Source organism: Lissotriton helveticus, chromosome 9 (assembly GCF_964261635.1).
Source record: "Lissotriton helveticus chromosome 9, aLisHel1.1, whole genome shotgun sequence".
In the NCBI taxonomy this organism is placed as follows: Eukaryota; Metazoa; Chordata; class Amphibia; order Caudata; family Salamandridae; genus Lissotriton; species Lissotriton helveticus.
The window spans coordinates 248,752,923-248,774,297 of NC_136070.1; the positions used below are offsets into that span (position 1 = coordinate 248,752,923).

Consider the following 21,375-nt stretch of genomic DNA (forward strand, 5'->3'; position numbering starts at 1 on the left):
AAAATAGGACATTGTCACAAGAGCTAGGGAAAGTGACGGATGTGATTGGCAAATTTGATGAGCATGGCAGAGAAAGGATGCTTTTCCAGTAATAACCCAGAGTGACAAGAAATGATGTACCACAAGACCTAGGCTTGTTTGTCAGCACACACTTTTACCTGACATTTCTGTAAGAATACACTGGTTTGTAGGGCAAAAGATATTACATTTTATTTGAAGAGTACAGATAGTTCATAAGTTTGCCATCACACATGTTCTTTGTACTGCAATTGATACCTCGCACTTTAGGCATTGTCAATGAAAAATGTAATCTGAAGATTACCTCTGACACGTGGGGGTGCCTTGTGCATTTTGTATTGATTCATAAAGCCCTTCCTACAGTACCCATGCTTAACATCCTAACTGTTAGGATTATTTTCCCAATCAACCTCAGGATGGTGAAACTAAGCACATCATGTGAATCCAATATAGCCGCATCATGTTAAACTATTGCTACATGGAAGTAACTGGGTACTTACTTGTTGAGGCTAGCAATTTGCTTTTTTAGACTACTGATCACCTATGCGGCAGGGTTTTTGTGTCTGAACTGCAGTCTCGGCTTCAAAACATAGTTTAAGATTTGAAAGTGAGGGAAGATTATTTTTCTGTCACAAACTTTAACAACAGAGTGTGGGTGCAACATGTAGAGATCTCGTGAAGTTGAGGCACATGGTCCTGCACACTACTGGTTTCCCACAGCCTTGCAAAACTCCAGAGAGACTACCTGTTCCACTTGCTCTTTGTTTTATTTGAAGTAACTTTGATCCAGACAGCCTCTGTGACCTAAGAAAAGCACAAGTAAATCTCTATCTGCATGAAACCGCAGGTAATTACGCTTGTCAAGGTCTTGCTTCCCAGTAGCCTATCGTTCCAGCCTGACTGGGCACTCTTTTACTGGCTTTGCGGTTCAAGTCCAAGATGTATAAAAAGAAAGCTAATAACTGGTTCACATGCTTTGCAACGCGACTGGAGAAATGTGGCTCCCGCCAGAATAAACAAATACAATCTCAAGTTCCAAAGGCTAACGAGGATGATTGAGATTTTTTTATTATTATTGCATCATATTTGCCAATAACAAAGTCGCAGAAATATTCTACGTAGTTCTAACTTACCCCAGATGATTCTGCAGTCCGTTTCTTTACAGGATGTTGTGATGAGCAGAAGTCATGTTTTTGAGTCATAAACATCAGAAATGTTTTCGAATTGACACCCAGGGAACTCTAATCGACTTCCTCACTTTCTCTGCCCTCATTTGGGGCATAACATGTAAAGTGCTTCATTGATCAGGCATTAATGTACATCCTCACTTGTAGCATGGGTATAGCCACTTCAGTTTAGGATCTGGTCAGTCTGGAAACAATGCATACACTGTACATATCAAGGAACCTGAGTTGGTGTATGGAAAAACATGCATTTTAAGAAGAGAAGCCCCTAATCTGATTTACTGAGACCTGGTTCAAGCCGACTTAGTACTCCGGTTTCTCCATTATTTCAGATCAACATAAAGGGAAATGTGGTGGTGGCTGATCGGTGATTTTTAAACACTCTTCTGACTGTCATTCGCTAACGCTTGTTCGGCGCTTGTTACTTTTAGTCAGAGTTGTTGATGGGGAATGTCAGGAATAGAATATATTCAGTTATCGTCCTCCTTGTGGTTGCCCAACTGAAGCCTGTTTAACAAATCTGCCCTCGGTTGAGGTTCACGTTATAGTACTACGTGGCCTTAATGTTCATTTTGGCATCAGGGCTAATACTATTCAATGTGAATTTTTGCATTGTTTTCATTATTTATTCTTCACCTATCCGAATTTGTACCAGCTCTTAAGGAGGGGCATATCATGGACATAATCTGTGCTGATAGTACTCGGTGTAAGAGCTCACCCACTTTAAAATTCTGTGGTATTATTTTTGAGCTCTACCTTTTTCTTTGTCCCTAAGGTATTCCAAGCAACAATCTACTACTTTGTAAACAAACGAGTGCATAAATAGAGGCATCTAGACTTAAATGAGTTGATCTGTCTTCAGTTCCATCCTCTTGCTTATTTTTTGATGATCCCAGCATAATGAACGCTAGAATGACAAACTGATCATTATGTTAGGCAGAATGTTACCGTATCAGACCATTAGTTGGAGAAAGAAAATAGGTGGTTCTTTGAGGAATTGACTAAGCTGAAACAAACATTATGTCATCTAGAGCATCCCTTGCCCATTGACTGTGCGCCTTCCGCTAAGGCAGACTGGCTTCAATTTAGCAGCGATTATGAAACCACAATCAAAGAGGGCAAGTGCTTCATATTATGCACATAAGATCTTAAGTGCACCTAGCATTGCTAAACCCGTCTTCACCACTATTGATGAACTAGAAAAATCTCCCTTTAATAAGTGCAGAATGAAAAATTTCCTAGCTATCGTAATGAAAGTTTCAATTCTATATAGTGCACGGAGGCGAGGATTAGGCTTTACTTTTTCCACTATATTGTACCAGCAGCCATCAACTTCAACTTTTATCTGAACTAATATAAACTGTATTTCCCATAGTTCTTTGGAAATAGAAACAAAACACAGTCTATCCAATCCTGACACTGCAGAACCTCGTTATATATCCTATCCTCCCCTCTCTTCTGGCGAACACAGCCGCTTTCCCCGAAGATTACTTCTGTTTGTTCAGATCTGTCCCTGAGGAGAAACAATTGTAACAGAAGTCCTCCTATCCCATGATTACTGTATTGCAAGATCAGCATTATTCAGTGAAACATTTGCTTAAATGAAATTCACCAATAAGGACCGATCACCTCTTCATCATTTCTGTAAATTATATGCTTTAAATCAAATTAAGTCACATTGGAACATCTTAAGTTGTTTGGTGGGTTTCCTGACATCTCTCAAGGAAAGGGTGGGCTAATCCTCGCCTCCGTGTCCTTAATAATATTGAAACTTTCTGTTGCGATAGCTAGGACAGTTTTCATTCTATGTCCGGACCTGCAGGCGAGGATTAGGATAGTTTTAAGCTTTTCCACTACTAATTTTGCCAGATTTTGGACTGGTTTTCAAGTAAAAAAATGTAATAGTAGAGTCTGAGGACCAATCTGTTGCATTTAGGATGCCCTCTAATCTAGGGCCAAAAGCGAAAGCCTTAGATGCCATGGCACCTCTCACAGAATGAGCTCCAAAGCGAGAGACGTTACCAGCTTCTTGCATAGCCCATCTGGCAATGGTTGGGAAAGAAACTGCCTTGTGAGGTTTAGTGAGGGCGATCAATAACTGTCTTTCTCTCTGACGGCTTAGTTCATCTGTCATAGACTCATAAGCTTTTATCACTCTAACAACGCATTGCTTTGGAATTTCCTGAAATGCCGGGTATGATTTTCAATTGCTTTTTGTTTGTCTAGAGATGAAAAGTTACCCCTTCCGGGGTGAATACCCTACCTGTTACTTCCAGTGCACTCGCATCTGAGACTCTTCGGCAGGAGATCAAACACAACAAGGTGGGCAGTTTTGCTGACATCTGTTTCCTTGACTGATACTTGTCCGAGGACCAGGACTTGAATAGATCACTACCTTTATTGACATCCCATAACTTAGAGTATCTGAGTTTGGGTGGAACAGATAATCTAATACCCCCTAGGAGTTTACACACCAAAGCGTGTTCTCTCACCACATGTCCATCTATCTGCAAATGACCAGCTGAAATAGCCGAATGAAAATAATTAATCATCTTATAAGCCTTAGCCTTGCAGCCTTAGCCATCCGAGGCTAAGGCTGCCAGGAAATTTAGGACATGGACAATTTCTGCGTCCAAGGGATCCAATTGGCGTTGGGGACACATCTAGACCAGGTGGAACAGTATCTTTCATTTGTGCTTTCTGACCAGGGTATCGTGAGTAAAGAGGCAGCCTCGTGAAATGCCTGGGTCTTTCCAACGTTACCGGTAATCCTCCATGCCATGAGATGAAGAGAACCTGCTAGAACCAGGTGGTGAGGATTCCCTGGAAGACCCAGAAACTGGGGGAGAGTGGTTGGAAAATCCTAAAAGTTTCATCAGAGCTGGAAGACATCCTTGGGGCCTCCAGACTGGGGTAATCGCCACCAGATCCGCCTGCTACTCTGATCTTGTGAAGACAGTCGCAAGATCATCGGGAATGCATAACCTTTCTCCCTCCAGTTCTGGAGAAATGCTTCTGTTGATACCGCGCTGGAATCTGGACACCAACTGCAGTGCCTGTCCAGCTGGAAGTCCAAGCAAGAGACAAACAGGTCTATCGTGAAAGGACAACACCTGTCTTGAATCTCTTGGAAAACCTGAGGGTGTCCTTTCCAGAGGTTGACATCTTTCCAATGACTGGAGTGCCAATCTGCCCCCTGGAAGGTGTTCCACTGACACTGAAATTTGGTTGGCCAAGCAATGGTTCCAAACAGTTTGAGCTAAATCTGAAAGGGCCTTGGACCTCTTGTCCCCCAGATGGTTATCGTAACAGACCTGCCACCTGTTGTCCATCTTGAGATGGACATAGCATTTAACACAGTCCTTGATCCAACACTTGACTGTGAAGGAGCCTGCCATTCGTTCCAGGCAGTTTGTGAATGGCTTGTTCTGCGGAAGACCATTTTCCTCCCGTGGAGTATTCCCCGCAACGAGAATCCCCAGATTAATCTTTAGTTAAGTTGTGTGTTCTTCAGCTTTATATTTTGAAACCAATATTTATTTCTATGCTGCAGAAGTTTTAATCTTGAACGCATTCATACTAGCAAGATGAGACTATTACAGTGCTGTCTATCTTTCTCTGTCTACCAAATCTGTGAAAACAAAGTTGGATGCTAGGCTTATCTTCATTAATAAGCAGTCAGAATCAATCTCACCAATTTCTGGACTCTCAGCATTGCCTCTTGGAGCATTAAGGCTATGTTTTACATCTTTGACTCATGACCTTAGGAGTCAGAGCTTTTTCAGTAGTGAAGGTCTGGTATTTGTTACCATTTTCTCTACATTCTCAGCCCTTTTCATTAAACTTAAGCTGCTAAAGACCTGGTTATATATTTTTTCCTGGTTGGCACTCTAAGTTTAGTAATCTATCTGGTAGCCAATTTTTGTGTTAGAACCAAGGAACTTTCAGGTGTTTGTGTTCTATAAATACAAATACAGTAATTTTATGAGACTACGGTATAAATTGAAAAAATAAGTAAATAAGCATAGTTCTTGAATAAGCACAGGTAGATACCAGTAAATGATTCAAAAGGCAGACACAATTATTCTTATAATCATTCTTTGCATCTAGCCACTGGGTCCCACGCAGAAATAACAGAATAGTATCCTGAAGTCTAGGTCTTGTGAGACCATTGGAAAGTAGACAAATTTATTGGAAAATGTAGTTAGTGTCCGTCCTTGACCAGCTCCATATATTTGTTTCGTGACCACTCTGTGTACAATGCTGATGCAGGGCACTAATTACAATGCTGTGTACTAAGTAATGGAACACAAAACCTAATACATAACACATCTGCCTTCCTAACCGATAATGACAAAACTAAGCAATAATAGTTTGATCATTTTCATTGGAATTGAAGTCTTAACTCGGCTGCATTTAAAAATGTTCACTTCACTGCTCATATTGCACTTCTAAGAGAACTGGCTTGCTTCCATGAGTAAAAACAATACGGTGTCGAATCAAACAACACTGTGCCCTTGGTGGCACTCCTGTGGAGACTGAGTCTCTTTATAGTTCGTTTGAAGGTATAAAGATTCAAAGTCAAATGGAAGTTCATCAAGAATTTAATCAATGGGGTGCATTCCAGATTAATTTCATCGGAATAAGATCCAAAGCATTGTATCATATCATGGGTAACACATTATTTGTATTCATCTGATTGTGCGGGGTACGTCCCAATGCATTTCGGGACAGTTTCCCTTCATCAGGGGACTGGTACCCAATCTGAAACAAAATAAATGGTGTTTCAGGAATGAGGACTCATCGTCGTACAGCATACATGTGATTATGTTACTAAGCGTTCGTGTGGTCGGGGTAAAGGGAGTGTGTGATAAACGGCACTTAAAAGGTGGGAACTAGTGAAAAAATTAATTCAACATGCCAGGTCTTTAAGACGTGCCAGGTCTTCCGAACATGCAACCGGGTGTAATTTACAAACGTTGTGCGGGAACAATCAACGTCTACATCATGCCATAATGGTAGACTAACAAAATGTTTGCATCTTGTGCCTCAATGGTGGCGCGTGGTTGCTCTTACCGGTGTGTTAATGGTGATCGCATGTATCCGTGTCGGTGCCTGCGGCGTAAGCCTCTGTTTGCTGTGAGGTGATTTAGAGTGATGATCAGAGATGTAGAAACAGGACTGACGATCTGAGTCGGCCATGTTGGCAAGGGAATATCGAGGTGAAAGTAAAGACGCAATGGCGGTGCCGGAAATACTAATTCGAACCTGCTGTGATATAAGTGTTTAAATTAAAAAAACTATATCGGACCTACTGTAGTATACATGTCTAAATCCGTAAAAACGGTCCACAGTAAGAGAATGGGCTGTGTGGGGTGAACAGTGTTGTGTTCGGGTCGGGTGTCAATAAAGTTGATTGAGTGTAAAAACCGGGTAAAAAAGAACGCCCGTGACTCTGGTGTGTCACTCGGGGCGCATGCGTGTCTGAAATGAAACGTGAAATGGCATGTCACATGGTAAACAAACAGGTATCTTGTATATAGTACATGGCATTCCTAAGTAAGAGGAAAGCGACAGATAAGAGGAAATGAATGAAAATAATAGGAAAACCTGGTGAAACCAAAGGTGATGCGAACAAATGAGAAAATTACAATGGATGATAGTAGGATAATTACAAAAAACAACTAAGTTCCATCCTGTCATTCAAGCCTTTCGGGTGACAGGCATCAAGTCTCTTGATCAAGATTAGTTCGCGCTGCAAAAGTTTTTTTCTGTTGTCAATCCCCTGTCTGATGGCAACAATCTCCAAAACAAGAAATCTCAGTTGGCTAACGTTATGTTGGTGGGAAATAAAATGAGCAGCGAGTGGTGATTTCAACGTTTTGTTCCGGATAGTACTTTTATGTTCAGTTTTACGAACTTTGATTTTCCTCTCAGTTTTGCCCACGTATGGGAGGCCACACAGGCATTTCAGCAAGTAAATCAGATTCATTGAGTCGCATGTGGCGTTCGTGTATAGCTTGATCTTTTTCCCTGTAGATGGATGGTTGAATGAGTTGCCTTTGATCACATTGTGGCAGTGACTACAATTTAAGCATGGTGTCATGCCCGTGTACGTGGTAGTTGGCTGTTTTGGCGTGGTTTCCAACAGGTTTTTCAAATTTCTAGAGCGTTGGTATGCGAAGAGCGGTGAATGATTAAAGATTCCGCCGAAGTCTGGTTCCTGTTGAATCATCTGCCAATTCTTCAGGATTATCTTCTTAATGGCTGTGCTCCTGGTTGAAAATTTGGACACAAACACAGATCTTTGGGTCTGTTTAGTGTCATGCGCGGAAAGCAGCTCCGCCCGGTTCTTGGACTTTATCCTCTCTTTGGCTGTTTGTAGAACGGACTCGGGATATTTTCTCTCCCTGTATTTTGTAGCATACTGTCTTCTGTGTGTTGATATGTCTCCGACTCTGAACAAATTCTCTATATACGAATATGGTAGGTGTTTCTTCAACGGTGGCAACTCTCAAAATGTAATGCATTGTTCCTGTCAGTGGATTTGACATGTAGTTCTGTGATGATCTTATGGATCTTTAAGATAACCATGGCGTCAAGAAATGGTAATTTCTGAGTACTCACTTGGTGGGTAAATTTAATGTGATCATCTATGTTGGTGATATGTGTAATGAAGTCCAAAATATCTTCTGGTGGACCTGCCCATAGTAAAAAGATGTCGTCAATGTACCGCCAAAACGTTTTGATCTTCTCCAGCCATCTTGGATTGTTCAAAATGTGGTCCAACTCCAGGCGATGCATGAAGAGATTCGCGTATCTGGGGACTGCGCAATTCCCCATGGATGTGCCAACTAGTTGCATATAAAAATCTCCATTCCATGTGAAATAGCTGTGGTACAACGAGTATTGCAAAAGTTCAAATATCAATATTTTTAAGTCTTCTTGAATGGGATGATGTATTAAGAACGATTCAATTCAACAATCGATCAAACAATCATTCACCTCATTGAAATTAAAGGAGTGCCGCAGACCTCATCAATACTTATTGCTTCCATGAGTATCACGCCGTCTCAGGCCCTACCTACTCCTACCGGCGTGATACTGGCACGAACTACTTGACGAACTCCTCGTGTACACCCTACCGGTTACTGCTGAAGCCTGGTTAGTCCAAAGCATTGGGTAGTTCCAGTACTAACAGGTGCACAACTAGGTAGTTGCATGGTTGATGTGAGTATGCATCAACGTCACCAACTCTGAGTTGTAGATAGTTTTTATTTTTCCGGTCCTGGTGAATCGCCTGTAGATTATACACTGAGCGATAAACATGTTGCCCAGTCACCAATAAGTACGCTTAATCTAAGACATAAGCTTAGTCGAGCGCCTTATTGATTGTTTTTACTTGGGGTAGGAGACCTATTAATTAAAAATTGTTGTTGCTGGTACTCCCAACCCTATTTTAGATTCACTCCTATCTTATACATCTACACATATCTGGCCCCTCACCCCCACTTCACCATACGGCTGTTGGAAAAAGATCTCCGCTAAAGTGCCCCTACTATAGGACGCAGATCATCCGACTTCCGTAACACTGTAAAAACGTGCTGCCCCAATATTCTTTCTCCACAACAGTCTGCCGTGAATAGGAGGTGTTGTTTACTTTAATGTATGGCTGGCTGACCGCCTTGTCATCACATGGTGGCTAGCCGCATCGCCCGGGAGAGTGTATGAGGTTATAGCTGACACGTTTTCAAATTTGTGTGATATTTCTAGGTTTGCAGTGTGCTGTTGGGTGACATTGGCCTGCCTCCTGCGTGACGCTTTGAGTGACCATTTCTGCAAGCAATTCAATAAGAAAACGGGTGTAATGCTAAGATTTTCAGAGCTGTCTTTTAGCTTTGCCCGGTAGGCATTATGTAGATACTATCCAAAAAATGACGGCTGGGAAGTCCATCTGTTATTACTGCACGTCATACTACCTGCAGTGGACTACCAGCTGTGCCCTGGCACACCGTGCAATCAAAACGCCCTCACCTGTTCGCTGGCTGCCAGTGCCTTGTAAAGTGTAGCCAAAACTGGAGTTCAGTGGGCCCTAAAGGCTTCTGGGCCCCAGGGCCACTACTCCCGATGCATTATCTTTTTCCGGAAAAGATTAAAAACCTGGCTTTTCCAGCTTTGAGTTCTGTGTCGATCCTTCTCCCATGTTTTCCAGGCCTGTTTACCTCTCCCTTTCTTTTTTGTTTAGAAGAGTGGTCTCAGCGCAGGGACACGCCAGTTGGTGTAACCAGGTGCTTTAGAAGTGGCATTATTATTTATCGATATCGACGCTCTTGTTGACCTGCAATGCGAGGGGGACTCTGTTGTTCAAGTCTTCTGCTTTGCAGGCATTGGCTGTGGACAGTGAGACTGGTGGTGTGCTGCACAAGCATGGTATGCACTGACCCTTTTACATTAGCAGACTTGAAAGAGGGGTGTCCGTGCACATGCAGCATGAGCAGTTTCCAACGCCACGTTGCTGTGATCCCTTCCTGCAACACATTCAAAAGACCGAAGGCGTGCATGGACTGAGTAGGCCAGTTAATCCAGAATTATATGCACTCTGGGACTTGTAGGCTTGTTTCCCATTATAAAATCATGACTACAAGTCATAGCACAAAGTAAAAAAAAATTATGACAAGACAATCTACTCGCACATGGGCCTTGGGAACTTTATGTTTATGTTTATGTTTATTCAATTTGTAATGCGCACAAATACCCGAGGGTGTCTCGGCGCAGAGGATTTGAACAGTAAACTGAAAAGAAAAAAGTATTTATTGATCAAAAAGCCATGTTTTGAGCTGTTTTCGGAAAATAAACAAGGTTGGACTGATTTTAATACAAAGAGGAAGGGAGTTCCATAATCTCGCCGTAGCTACCAGAAAACGTCTGTCTCCCCAAGTAACTGTTCTGGTGCGAGGAAGGGGGAGCAGAAAATTAGATGCCGAACGAAGAGACCTGCTAGGGGTGTAAATCCTGAAAGCATTTCTTAAAAATTGAGGGCCTGAGTTATGTATTGCCTTGTATGCAATACAGAGGGCCTTGAATTTTATGCGGCTTCTAACTGTAAGCCAATGGAGTTGACGTATGGCAGCTGCAACAGATTTATACTTGGGAATGGAAAGAAGTACCCTGGCCGCTGCATTTTGGACTAATTGCAGTTTATCCACAACCTGCTGTTGGGCATTCAGCAGGAGGGCATTGCAATAGTCCAATTTCGAAAATATAAGTGTGGAGATCAATGTCATTCCTGCAGCCAGGGGTAAAAAAGGAAGTAGTTTTTTAATTTTCCTGAGGATGAAGAAGGAAGCTGAGGTCACATTATTGACATGATGGATAAAAGTTAGTTTGGTGTCAAATGTGACCCCCAGGTTCCTGACCTTGGCAACCGGTACCGGTGGGGGGCCGAGTTCTATGGGCCACCAGATGTCAGACCACACCGGAGACAGGTTGCCAAAGGTCATCACCTCGGTTTTGTTCGAATTTAATTTAAGGCAGTTCCCCAACATCCAGGAACCTATGGCTAGTAAAGCCTCCTGAAATCTTGAGGCAACTGCCAAACCATTCTTATGGACCGCCAACACCAGTTGGGTGTCGTCTGCATAGGTGGTCAGATTCAGTCCATAAGTTTTTATGACCCTCGCCAAGTCCGACACATAGATGTTAAATAGTGTCGGACTTAGCGAGGATCCCTGGGGTACTCCACAGGGTAATGTGGTAGTAGGCGAGTAGAAAGTACCAAGTTTCACAGCTTGGGAACGGTTCGCCAAAAAGGAAGCTATTAGGTCTCTGGCTCGAAGATTGACCCCCAGTGCTGAGACACGGTCGATCAAAATAGAGTGATCGACCGTGTCAAAGGCGGCTGAGAGATCTAGCAGAATGAGAGCAGCTGCCCCATTATGATCTAAAATAGCTCTGATCTCATCAGCCGCCTTTATCAGCGCTGTTTCCGTCCCATGGTTCCTTCCCATGGTTCCTTCTGAAACCAAATAGAGCCCTTAAGTGCCAGACAGCTGGTCTTTATAGGTGTAGAGCACTTTAGTCGGATCCCCCAACCCCTGCAGCAACACATTGTCTACAGATGTGTCAACTAACAGGGGATCACAGTCTGAAACCGATTTACATCCTCGTTGTCAAGGACCTTTAAACACTTTCAGATAGGCATCACTTATAACAGCTAACGCAGAAGTGGTCACACATTATAAACATAACAGCAGTGCCCCCTGTAGCACTCAAATGATGTATTTCTAGCCCTTTTTAGATCGAGCCTACTAGACATCGCATGCCCGGTCAGTCGCAAAACATATTTTGATTTGCCAAGAACATAGAGGGGCTGGTTCTTATTGGTGTCCCAGCTTGTCAGTCTTGTTTGTTCTTCTAATGGAGCATTGCCTTTACAGTCTGATTGGCTGCCATCTCTGCTTCCACTGCGTTCTTTTCAGTTACTACTTTTTTTAGGTCGAGCCTGGGCAGCGCATGTGCTTCTCTGCACCATTCTGTATTGGAGTATGGAACAGAAGCCCCACCCACTCTCTGCCCATATTTGTCATTGGCTTGTGTCATTGTCATTCATAAAGGCTGGCTTCTGATTCGTTAATAGTCTTGTTAGTCACTCCTTAGTACCGCCTTGTCTACATTTGTAACCTCCCATGAGGACTGGCCCTTTTACTTCGGTTGTTACACGGTGTGTCTTTTGTAGTCTGTAAGCACTATTTTCTATAATGAGTTTCATCTACTGCAGGCACGGCGGGCTTTCCTGCAACATTCAGCACGCCACGCTTGCTTTCATTTTCAGAGCAGCCGGGACAATGGCTGCTGCTTCTTTGAATAGGTTGGCGCTATTGCCATTGTAATTGACAATTCCCTTTATTTATGTGTTAATTAGCAAAACAAAAAAATAAAAGGCATTGTCGCTTGCAATGCTAATAGCTTAAACTCTCGCAAATGCGAGACCTGTTGCATTGCAAATGCTTGTACTTTTATGTTAAGCACTCCATGAGTGTTTGTTTTAGAGCTGTCTCTCGTGTACGCCTCTCCCCCTGCAATATGCGTTGCTCTCTGTCACTCTTGTGCTTGTCGCCAACCCCCTTATTTTGTGGTCACCCTTGTGCTCCTCCACATTGCTTTGCCTTCACTTGCACCCACTGCATCACTTTTCCAAACCCCTTGTTGCTTTTGTGCTGTTCCTGCCCTATCAGTGTTGCTTTTGCATACCTCCTGCCCTCGCCGTGCTGCTTTTGCATCCCTATTGGCTCCCCGTTTTGCTTTTGTGTCCCCTCCCATGTTGCTTTTGTGCCCCCCTCCTCCCTGTTGTTCCTGCATTGCCCTCCATCCTCCCTCGTGTTGCTCTGCTTTCCCCCACCTGCCTTAAAAAAAACTTTTGCGAGCTTTGTATTATTTTTAGTTACAGATCCAACTCTGATCAGTAAATACGAAAAAAAGGTGCATACAAAATGTCCTGCATAGCCACGCTAAAGGCTTTTAGTGCTTTTTTGTTTTTGTTTCTTTTTTAAACCTTAGGACTGCTGAGCAGGATGATTGTGTCTAAAAACCTCTGTCAAAGCACATACGTTACAGAGGTGAGACTCATTGGCTTTGCCAATACCTGTTCCATCCGCAGGATGAAGAGCTGCAATCTTCTGCATTTCGGTGTAAAAAAAAACCCTGCAAGTTTGAGAGAGGCTAGCTGAATAATACATACTACATGGTAAAAGCAAAGCTGAGAATGGACTAAAAGATGAGCAGAAGGAAAGCTCTAAAAGTGCAGTTCTCCAAATTGTATGTTGATGAGATAGAGACTCTACTGTTGATCGATGGACCCTGCTGGTTCCCAAACTGTTATTTATTTGTGGAGTAGTACTTTGCAATACGTTTTCTTTACCATTTCATTTGCATTGATCTATATCTATATCTATATCCATATCCATATCCAGTGGGAATACCAATCCCGAGGATGGCTTTGAAGAGGTTTTACGTATCCGTGTTCAATGAGCGAATGGATGAGCCTATTGAATGTGCCCCGAAATCAGCATAATCCTATATGTGTATAGAAAACAAAATAAATGCCGCCTTTGGAGCCTAGAAACAGGTCGAAAAGTACAATATTACGTAAATCCTAGTTAAGTGAGAAGGCCGTAGTTGGCAAAGCCTTGTACGTTGTTAAAGCAATCACCGTAATCCTACAGGCTTCTTGACAATTGCGATATTTCAGAAGTTGGATATAACGGTAGAGTGTAAAGTCAAAACTATTTCGTCCTTCAATAAAATGATAGTGTAATGTTGGTACCTGAATGGGGTGGCTGCGTCTGAATCCAGCAGCAACAGAAGAGCCTCGGTTTTCCTATAACAAAAGCACAGCATGAAGAAAATCCAGTTTTACTCCTTGGGTTGTTTCTCAATTTCGGAATGGGCCTCAACCAATTCTAATATTTTCATTCAGTGTCAATGGGTGCATCCATAACAAATGAGTCCACTGGATTCTTTGCAGCTACATATTTTACTTTCATTCATTCCTTACTTTTCTTATCTCAAAGCTGTAGAAGCACTTCTCACTTTGAGTTGTTGTCTCTACACCTTTTATCTTCGTCTAATGGCCAAAAAATCTCTGAGCTTTCTAATTTGCACGGACAGTGTAGTTGTCCCAGTCCAGCTCGCACGCCTGTGTATATTTAACCATTTTCTGCTATCATTGCCGTGATCTCGCTCCTCAACACTGCCAGCCCTTTCTTTATGACGTGTAACGTCCTAGTGGACTCTGCAACCCTGAATAATTTAAGTGCACAGTAGACGAATGTGTTAACGGACTATCCGGTTCGACCAATAAACCCTACAGCGTTTTCCTCTGCGGCTTTCATATGTATGCGCTAAGGCTCTCCACGTTCCCTTATATTGGTTAAAAAATACAACGCTATCAGCACACATATTTCGCCAATAATAGGTATCGTTCCTTCAAGCTTTACTTTTTTTTTTTAAGGAGCTGTGTATACCTTCTTTGTTCTTCTGTCGTAATAATCTTTCACCGTCCACCATTAGCTGTATCATTTCTAAAATACTCTTTCAGTTCTCTCCAGGCATGTACCCTTCACCTTACAATGCATATCCATAATGAATATGTGATGCAATAACGCAATCAAAATGATCGCGGTATGTAACATCGCAGTCTTTACAACGCAAGTCGTTACAACGACTTGCGCTGGACTTAGGAGTAGTATGATTTACTATTTCAAAACCTGTCTACATACAGTAGGGAAGGTGTTGTAATAGTAAATATAACTATTCCTTAGGTTATAGCACCATCCAGCGCAAGTCGATGTAACGCTTGCGTTGCAACTGCATCGCGGTGTTGAGTTGTTCATTGATCTTTTTCAACCTCAAGGTATATTGTGCAGTGTAGTTTTTTATAAGCTCACTTCAACAGGCCCTGAAGCACGCTATTCATTACACTAGCCTGTAGCTCTGCGCTGGTTGCTTTTCTTCTCTGGACCTTCACACTTTTTCCGTTGTTGTGATTGGTTGGATACCAAGCTCATTCAAGAAGATCTTTCTTCTGCATACTTCTGAATTGCTTCTCCACTCGGATACAGAGACCTCGCAGACCCATCTCTGCCCTTGTGTAACCTCCACTATGCAGCAGTGCTGCCTCACATGGGTACAATCATGTACATGCACACAATTCAGAAGGAATTTACAGACTCCCACACCACCAACCTAGACTTCCAAACCAGTGCAAGAGCTATTCTCAAGCCACACTGCTTATTCCGGAACAGTGCTCATATCATCCAGCGTGCACTGGGAAACACCAAAATGCAGACTTTAATATAGGAAACCTGCGAATCTGGTAGTGCTCTTGTTCTTTCTAGACCGATTTTTAGCTGCGGTTTTTCCAATGTTTTTAATGGGTTTATAGAGTTTTCTTGCAGGCATAGACACAGCAATCTGTTCTAACTGAGCAGCCATATTCCCCCCCTTCCCCCCAACCCATTACTCATTTCTACTTCCGCACAATGAACATTGTCCACAGCTTTGCAATGTCTGCTTCCCTTCTGTCCCTTAAAACTAGAAATCGCACATTTGGTGCCCAATCCCGATCAGGCTCTGTGACTGTTCCCCCACACCCCACCGCAAGATCTCTAGATTGCTCAGTCATCCTGTCAATCATAATCCCCCAGCGTAAGAGGTCTTCTACCGCTTTCTCATCCCTGTGGGTGTGTTTTATATGTTGTTCATCTGCAGTCTCTCAGTCCAGGTAGTCAGTCGCCCAGAGATAGGGTTCTGGTGCACTAGCTGCCACCCAATGTATGTCAATTTGTCTCCGTGCCAATACCAGTGCCATCATTCAAGCCTACATTTTTTTTTAGAGTTACTATTGTGGTACCATCCCCAAAAGGCATAGCTTTACTTAACTTTTCCAGTTGTAGCCGTTATGATTGACTCGAGTTATCATCTTTGTCCAGAAGTCCTTCAGGCGGGTGCACGCTTAGGTCATGTGTAGGAGTTTGGCAGCGTGCACTGCGTACAGGTAACCTGACTATTAGACATTTTGTGCTTGGAGCATCAAAAACCTAGACTGCTCTTCCTTTACACATTAAAGCCATGTCTAATCTCTTGGCTTTGAAAACATGGCTTTTCTCTGTAGGTTAATCTCATTCCTTGAGGGGTTTTTTTCCCACTTGCTATCTCCGCTATCATAAAGATGCCTTCTGGGTAATTGAGCGCTCTATAAGAATACTTAACGTAACTATCAGGGCATATCGCGGTCAGTTGTAAGGTGCCATAAACGTTCGGTGTTAATAGTGTAACTGTATGAGCTTGAATTTGGGGATACCAATTGTACTTGTTCACATGCTCTCTGCCACTCAGACAGTTGATTTGTCCTCACAGTCCCCATTCCCCAGTCTTTTGACGTTTCATTGAACCACCCCTGTCCAACACCAGCTTCACATATAGTTGTTATCAAGCGCCAACATCCAGCATGCCCCAGGATTTGAGATATTGCCAAGTGTTCCTGTGGCTGATCCAAAAAAGATGGTTGGATACCTCGGGCACCGTGAGCTAGTCTAGCACAGTGTAGAACCTGTCCAGGGCTCAGACCAGTTTTTTCTTGTGCTTGCAATGAGAAGATAAATCTGTTGTTCCTGTATAAGTCGCCTACCTTCAGGCAGCCCCCCCCTCTAGCCACTCTGTATAGTGCATGTCTTTCCCTGCATGTCCAAACACTGGTTGCCATAATTGGTTGTTATTGCCGTTTGGGCTACAATTGAGTGAGCATTGGGCCATGGATTTGCTACTCTTGTGTGGTGAGCAGTGGGACCAGTGTGGTGAGCAGTGGGGTGAACATAGGTGCAGACGTGCTGAATTGTTTGTGTGAGTGGGTCTGTTGGCATTTGGGAGGTTGGGAGGTAGCTGCTGTGTGCTGACACGCCCGCCATGTGATGCTGAAAAATCTTCCTGTTGTGTTTTCAGGGACGCCGCGCACCGTGTACATCCCCTGGCCGGCCAAGGCGTTAACATGGGGTTCGGTGATGTTTCAAGCCTTGCACAGCACCTGAGCAGAGCTGCTTTTGCAGGAAAGGATATAGGTAACGCATATGTGTGGTCTCACTCTACATTAAACTGTTGGTGGGAGGATGGAAGTAGGGCTGATGGGTACTTTGAGGAGCTTGGATTGTAACGGGAGGTTAGGGGTAGGGAGGGCATGCAGATGCAAAAACTGAAAGCATCTGTAACATGGTTCTGGTGCCATGACACTTTTCGGCCAGCCCAGTGCGTTGCTTTTTTTTTTTTTTTATGTAAAGGGGCTTGCGAAGTGTCCTCTTTGAGGGTAGCCTGGTGATGCGAGTGGTATTGCAATGAAGGACACAATTGTTTTGTTGGGTGTAATGGAAATAAACGAGCTCTACGTTTGTGCATAAGTGAACTCTGAGCCTTTCACTTCCCATGCTGCAGGCTCCACCCGCCACCTCCTTGAGTATGAGACAGAGCGGCAGAGGCATAACTTGCCCATGATGGCTGCCATTGACCTGCTGAAGAGGCTGTACTCCTCCAAGAACGCACCTTTTGTACTCCTGAGGACTCTGGGACTGCAGGCTACAAACTCTGCCTCCCCTGTCAAGGTAACTTCACACCCGGAGATGGCATGTTGGCATCTGAAATAATCTACTGGTGGCATGGATTTTTTTTTTTATAGATTTGTTTTGTGTGCTGAATTCTCGCTCGCACTACACGTCATCGCATATGATCTGGTGGGTTCCCACCACATGTCCTCTAGTAGCCCAAACATTCGGCATCTACTTGATGGGGTATGTCAAACCGTGGTACCTCCCCCCCAGCCCCCCCCCCCCCCCCCCCCCCCACCCCCCCAAGCCACTGATGCGGGGTTGGGTTGGCAGTGGTCTTTTGTGGATTCAGTGGTTCCAGTTGTTTGATGGGTGAACCCGTTCCGTTTGTTGTGCCTCCTATAGAATGTTTATCACAAGCTGTGCTTTGGGTAGATGATTGCATGACTTTACTATCTGGCTCAGTGCTGCAAAATATTGTCCTTGAGTTGGACCCGGGCCCACGTCTTCAGTGATTTGAATTTCCCACCATTTGCCAATACTGATGGTAATGGTCAGATTAGCAAATGCTCTGTGTGCTGGTTTATTTTTTATTAAAAACTGTGGCCATACCTGCCAATATTAGGCATCTTGTTGCAGTAGAGCAGTATAAAACCAATTTATTTTTACATCAAATTACCATATAGGGCCTTGTGGGCAGGGCCGGACTAGCTACCGGGCGTTTTGGCATGCTGCCGAGCTGGGGGTTGATTTTGTTGATGGGGACCTGCGTGTGCTGAACAAATTTTTTTTTGCTTTGTTTATTTCGAAGCACACGCAGGTCTTCATCAACAAAATTAGCCCCCACCGTAGTGACATCAGCACCCAGCTCGGCAGCATGCCAAAACACCCGTTAGCCAGTCTGGCCCTGCTTGTGGGGGACAAGCTCAGGGGATGCGGAGATGTGGGTCCTGACATGCATGCTACGTTCACAGGGAGGGTCGATACATGATAATGAGCAGCATAATTTCACCCTCTCTGGTCTGAAAATGTGTTTCCAGTACCACTGGTAAGACCATTTTGTGGGCTGCTTAAAGCAGCCAGAAGTGTGTGTTGGATTTTTGTAATGTGTTTTTTTGCCCATGTTTATTGTAGGAACAAATCATGGCCTTTGCGAGCAAGTGACACTGCTGAACTGTAGAGCGCTCCCAACAAAAGACTATAATGACTTCCCCTTGGCTTCACTCCCAGGAGTGACTTCCCCTTCTGACATTTCATGGACTGCCCACTGGTTCATTGCTTCCTGAAGAAGACTCGATGGAGCTGTTAAATGCTGCTAGTCATTGAAACGTTTTCAAGAATGGGGACTCCACTGAGCTGATTTCTAATCTGTAAATTTAATTATTTTAGCATAAATAAAGCTATATTTTTAAGGTGAATCATTGCTTCACTTTCATCCGAATTTTCTTCATCTTTGGAATCGAGACCCTTTGGCGGCAACAGAAATGGTTGACTGGGACAGAGCCGCACGCACTGTTTGCTGCACATGGTTTCACATGTATAGTTACATTTTGAACAATCAATAAAGTGTGTTATCCAATAAAGTGGCCAAATACACGCGGTATAAAGTGGAAAGTGTGACTCTTTCATCTACAAACTGGTAAAGGGTAAAGACGTCTCTAGGCTCCGCTCTGTAGGTGGACTACCTGGTGGGTCCGCTTACTCTGAGTTTTTTTTATTGTATTTTAATTATGTAATGTTGTCTTTGGTCCTATTTCCATCCAAGAGGGGTTTCAGACTATTGTACAAACCGTAGATATTTACATGGGAATTCTGTCACAATAATGTCGCACAGCAAATGTAATAAAAAAAAAAGCAACAAGCCTGAAGTGAACAGGCTGAAGGAGCATAGAGAACCTAAGGGCAGACAAAGGCATAAACGGTTCTGATTGTCATGCTGCAGCAGCTTGGCAATTACTACTAATGTTGACTAAAACACTAACGTAGAGCCACATTTAGCTAGAATTAACCGAGTGCAGCAGGATTACAAGGTACTAACTAGTCTGGACAGATATTGGAGATTAACCTATTTCTTGAATGTCTGACTAGGGTGGTAAAATACAGAAAATCTGCCAAGCAGTGGAGTAAATAGAATAAAAATAGGTTGACAGTGCCTGTATATATGGAATAAAGTAACCTACCCCCCCCCCCCGAGCCTGCAATAGATCGGTATTGCAAGTGATCAGCGGGTTACCAGCAATAGCTAATCTAACATCACATACTCACCTGGGCCCATAAATTCATTCACACTAAACTGGCAATATCCGCTGGGGTCATGTTTTGTAAATATCTAGATTAGTTATTTCTGATTCCTAACCAATCTTTCACTGATCAGAGTTCTTTCCTCTGGTCAATGGACCATTAGTTGAAGATGAAATGTCATAAGATTACAATTTTACTTATACATTGGAAATGATCACAGAGTCGGGATGTATTTAAAATTTTATCTCCGGTTAAATTTATCTGAACCACGTACGCAGTACAGAACTGGCTCCGTTTCTCACAGGAAGGAAGATTCAAACAAATCATTCAGAATGCATTCATTTATACTTTGCAATGACACTGCATGAAAGGGAGAGGATAGAAAAAAAGCACATAAGATAATACACAGATATAATTACCCGGAGTGGTGTGAAAACCAGCTCCCAGGCCTAGGAATTGGTAATGGTCCCCCAGGAAAGATCTAGCGAACAAAGGCTTCAGGACAGGAATCCGGACAGGACAGATGACCTCTCTATCACCGACGCTTGCGTAGCACCCTTCTCTGACTTACTCTTGATCTTCTTCTAAAATTAAATTGCTTAATCTAATTGGTTCAGCAATTCAATTCTTCATCAGCCTCACTCGTTACTTCGACAGCATCCCAGTGCTCTGCAATGCCAACTAACTAATGCTACCTCAATTATACCTTTCTATATGCTAGTACCACCCATTAATTTTTCAAACTTACAAAAATTTTAACTCTGAATGGACAGGCAAGAGGAGGTGATAATCACACCATGCTTATTTCCCATTATTTTCTTTCAGTTCTTTGTTTAAAATCCCACCCTTTAATTGTATAAATAAATCTTTATTCCCACCTGCATTCACAATGTAATTGTCACAAATTATAAAAAGTTTGTAGGTTCTCATCCATTTCAGTGGACTGTCGTTCCGGGTCTCAGGAAAGTATCCTTTCACAACCTTGGACGATGTTCAAGTTGACATTGCGTCTTCCAGCCTAATTGTACTACACATGTGCAGCAGAACGAGAGGGAATAGACTGTGGTTCACGTTGCTAGGCCCATAATAAGCACTACTGAAAGAGTCAAAAGACAAATGTTAAAATCAAAAATAAATGCTTTGACTGTATACCACCTATCTCTACTCTATTCCCATTTACATATTATTGCTCTCCCCGCATTGGCATTAGTAAAATAGCTGGGTTTCGTTTTTCCGCAAGCATGTGAGTTTCAGAGCGGCCATCTTGTTAGCTACTGCACAAATGCAGAAAATTCCCTCCAAGCAAAGGTACGTCATACTACGTAGATGCAGTAGACGCATGCACACTAAAGATTTTCGGTTAGCGGCCATTTTCGAAATTCACTCTAGTTACTTATTAGTAAAACACAGGCAAGCTTCGTTTTTTCTCATAAATGTAATGTTGTGCATATTAATTTCCACAATAAAGGTTTAGTACAGGGTTAGAGGTTACATGAGAAGATTGCGTACAAGCAAGTCTCTTTTTCACGAGTCTGCTCCATCACAAGTCACTGAAGCGTTCATTGACTACATAGAAGCACATTACTTTTATAAAGTCACATAACTGAGGTGACTTACAGCGCTATTTTGTGGGCATTTTATTCCTTATACTATATGACCCTGTTGCGTAGTGTGTTGTCCTTTTAGTCCCACTTATGCCATAGTTTTATTGCATTTTTATACACAACAAATATACAAAGATTAAACATAAAGGATTATAGTTTCAAGCCGTGTTAACACTTAAGGCAGCCCTGGCTTTTTTTAAATTCAAATAAGAGTACTTTGCAATCGGGGATTTCTAA

At 42.9% G+C, this 21,375-nt stretch overlaps 1 protein-coding gene across 1 annotated transcript in view; it reads left to right on the plus strand.

Annotated features, from left to right (window-relative positions):
- The window catches only part of COQ6 (coenzyme Q6, monooxygenase), an 88,038-nt gene extending 69,138 nt beyond the window's left edge, over positions 1 to 18,900 (plus strand). The window contains exons 10-12 of the mRNA XM_078659867.1: positions 16,701 to 16,816; positions 17,184 to 17,350; positions 18,428 to 18,900. Coding sequence (XP_078515993.1) covers positions 16,701 to 16,816; positions 17,184 to 17,350; positions 18,428 to 18,457 — 313 coding nt within the window. The 3' untranslated portion in view covers positions 18,458 to 18,900. The remainder of the gene's footprint in view (positions 1 to 16,700; positions 16,817 to 17,183; positions 17,351 to 18,427) is intronic.
- The last annotated feature ends 2,475 nt before the right edge of the window (positions 18,901 to 21,375 follow it).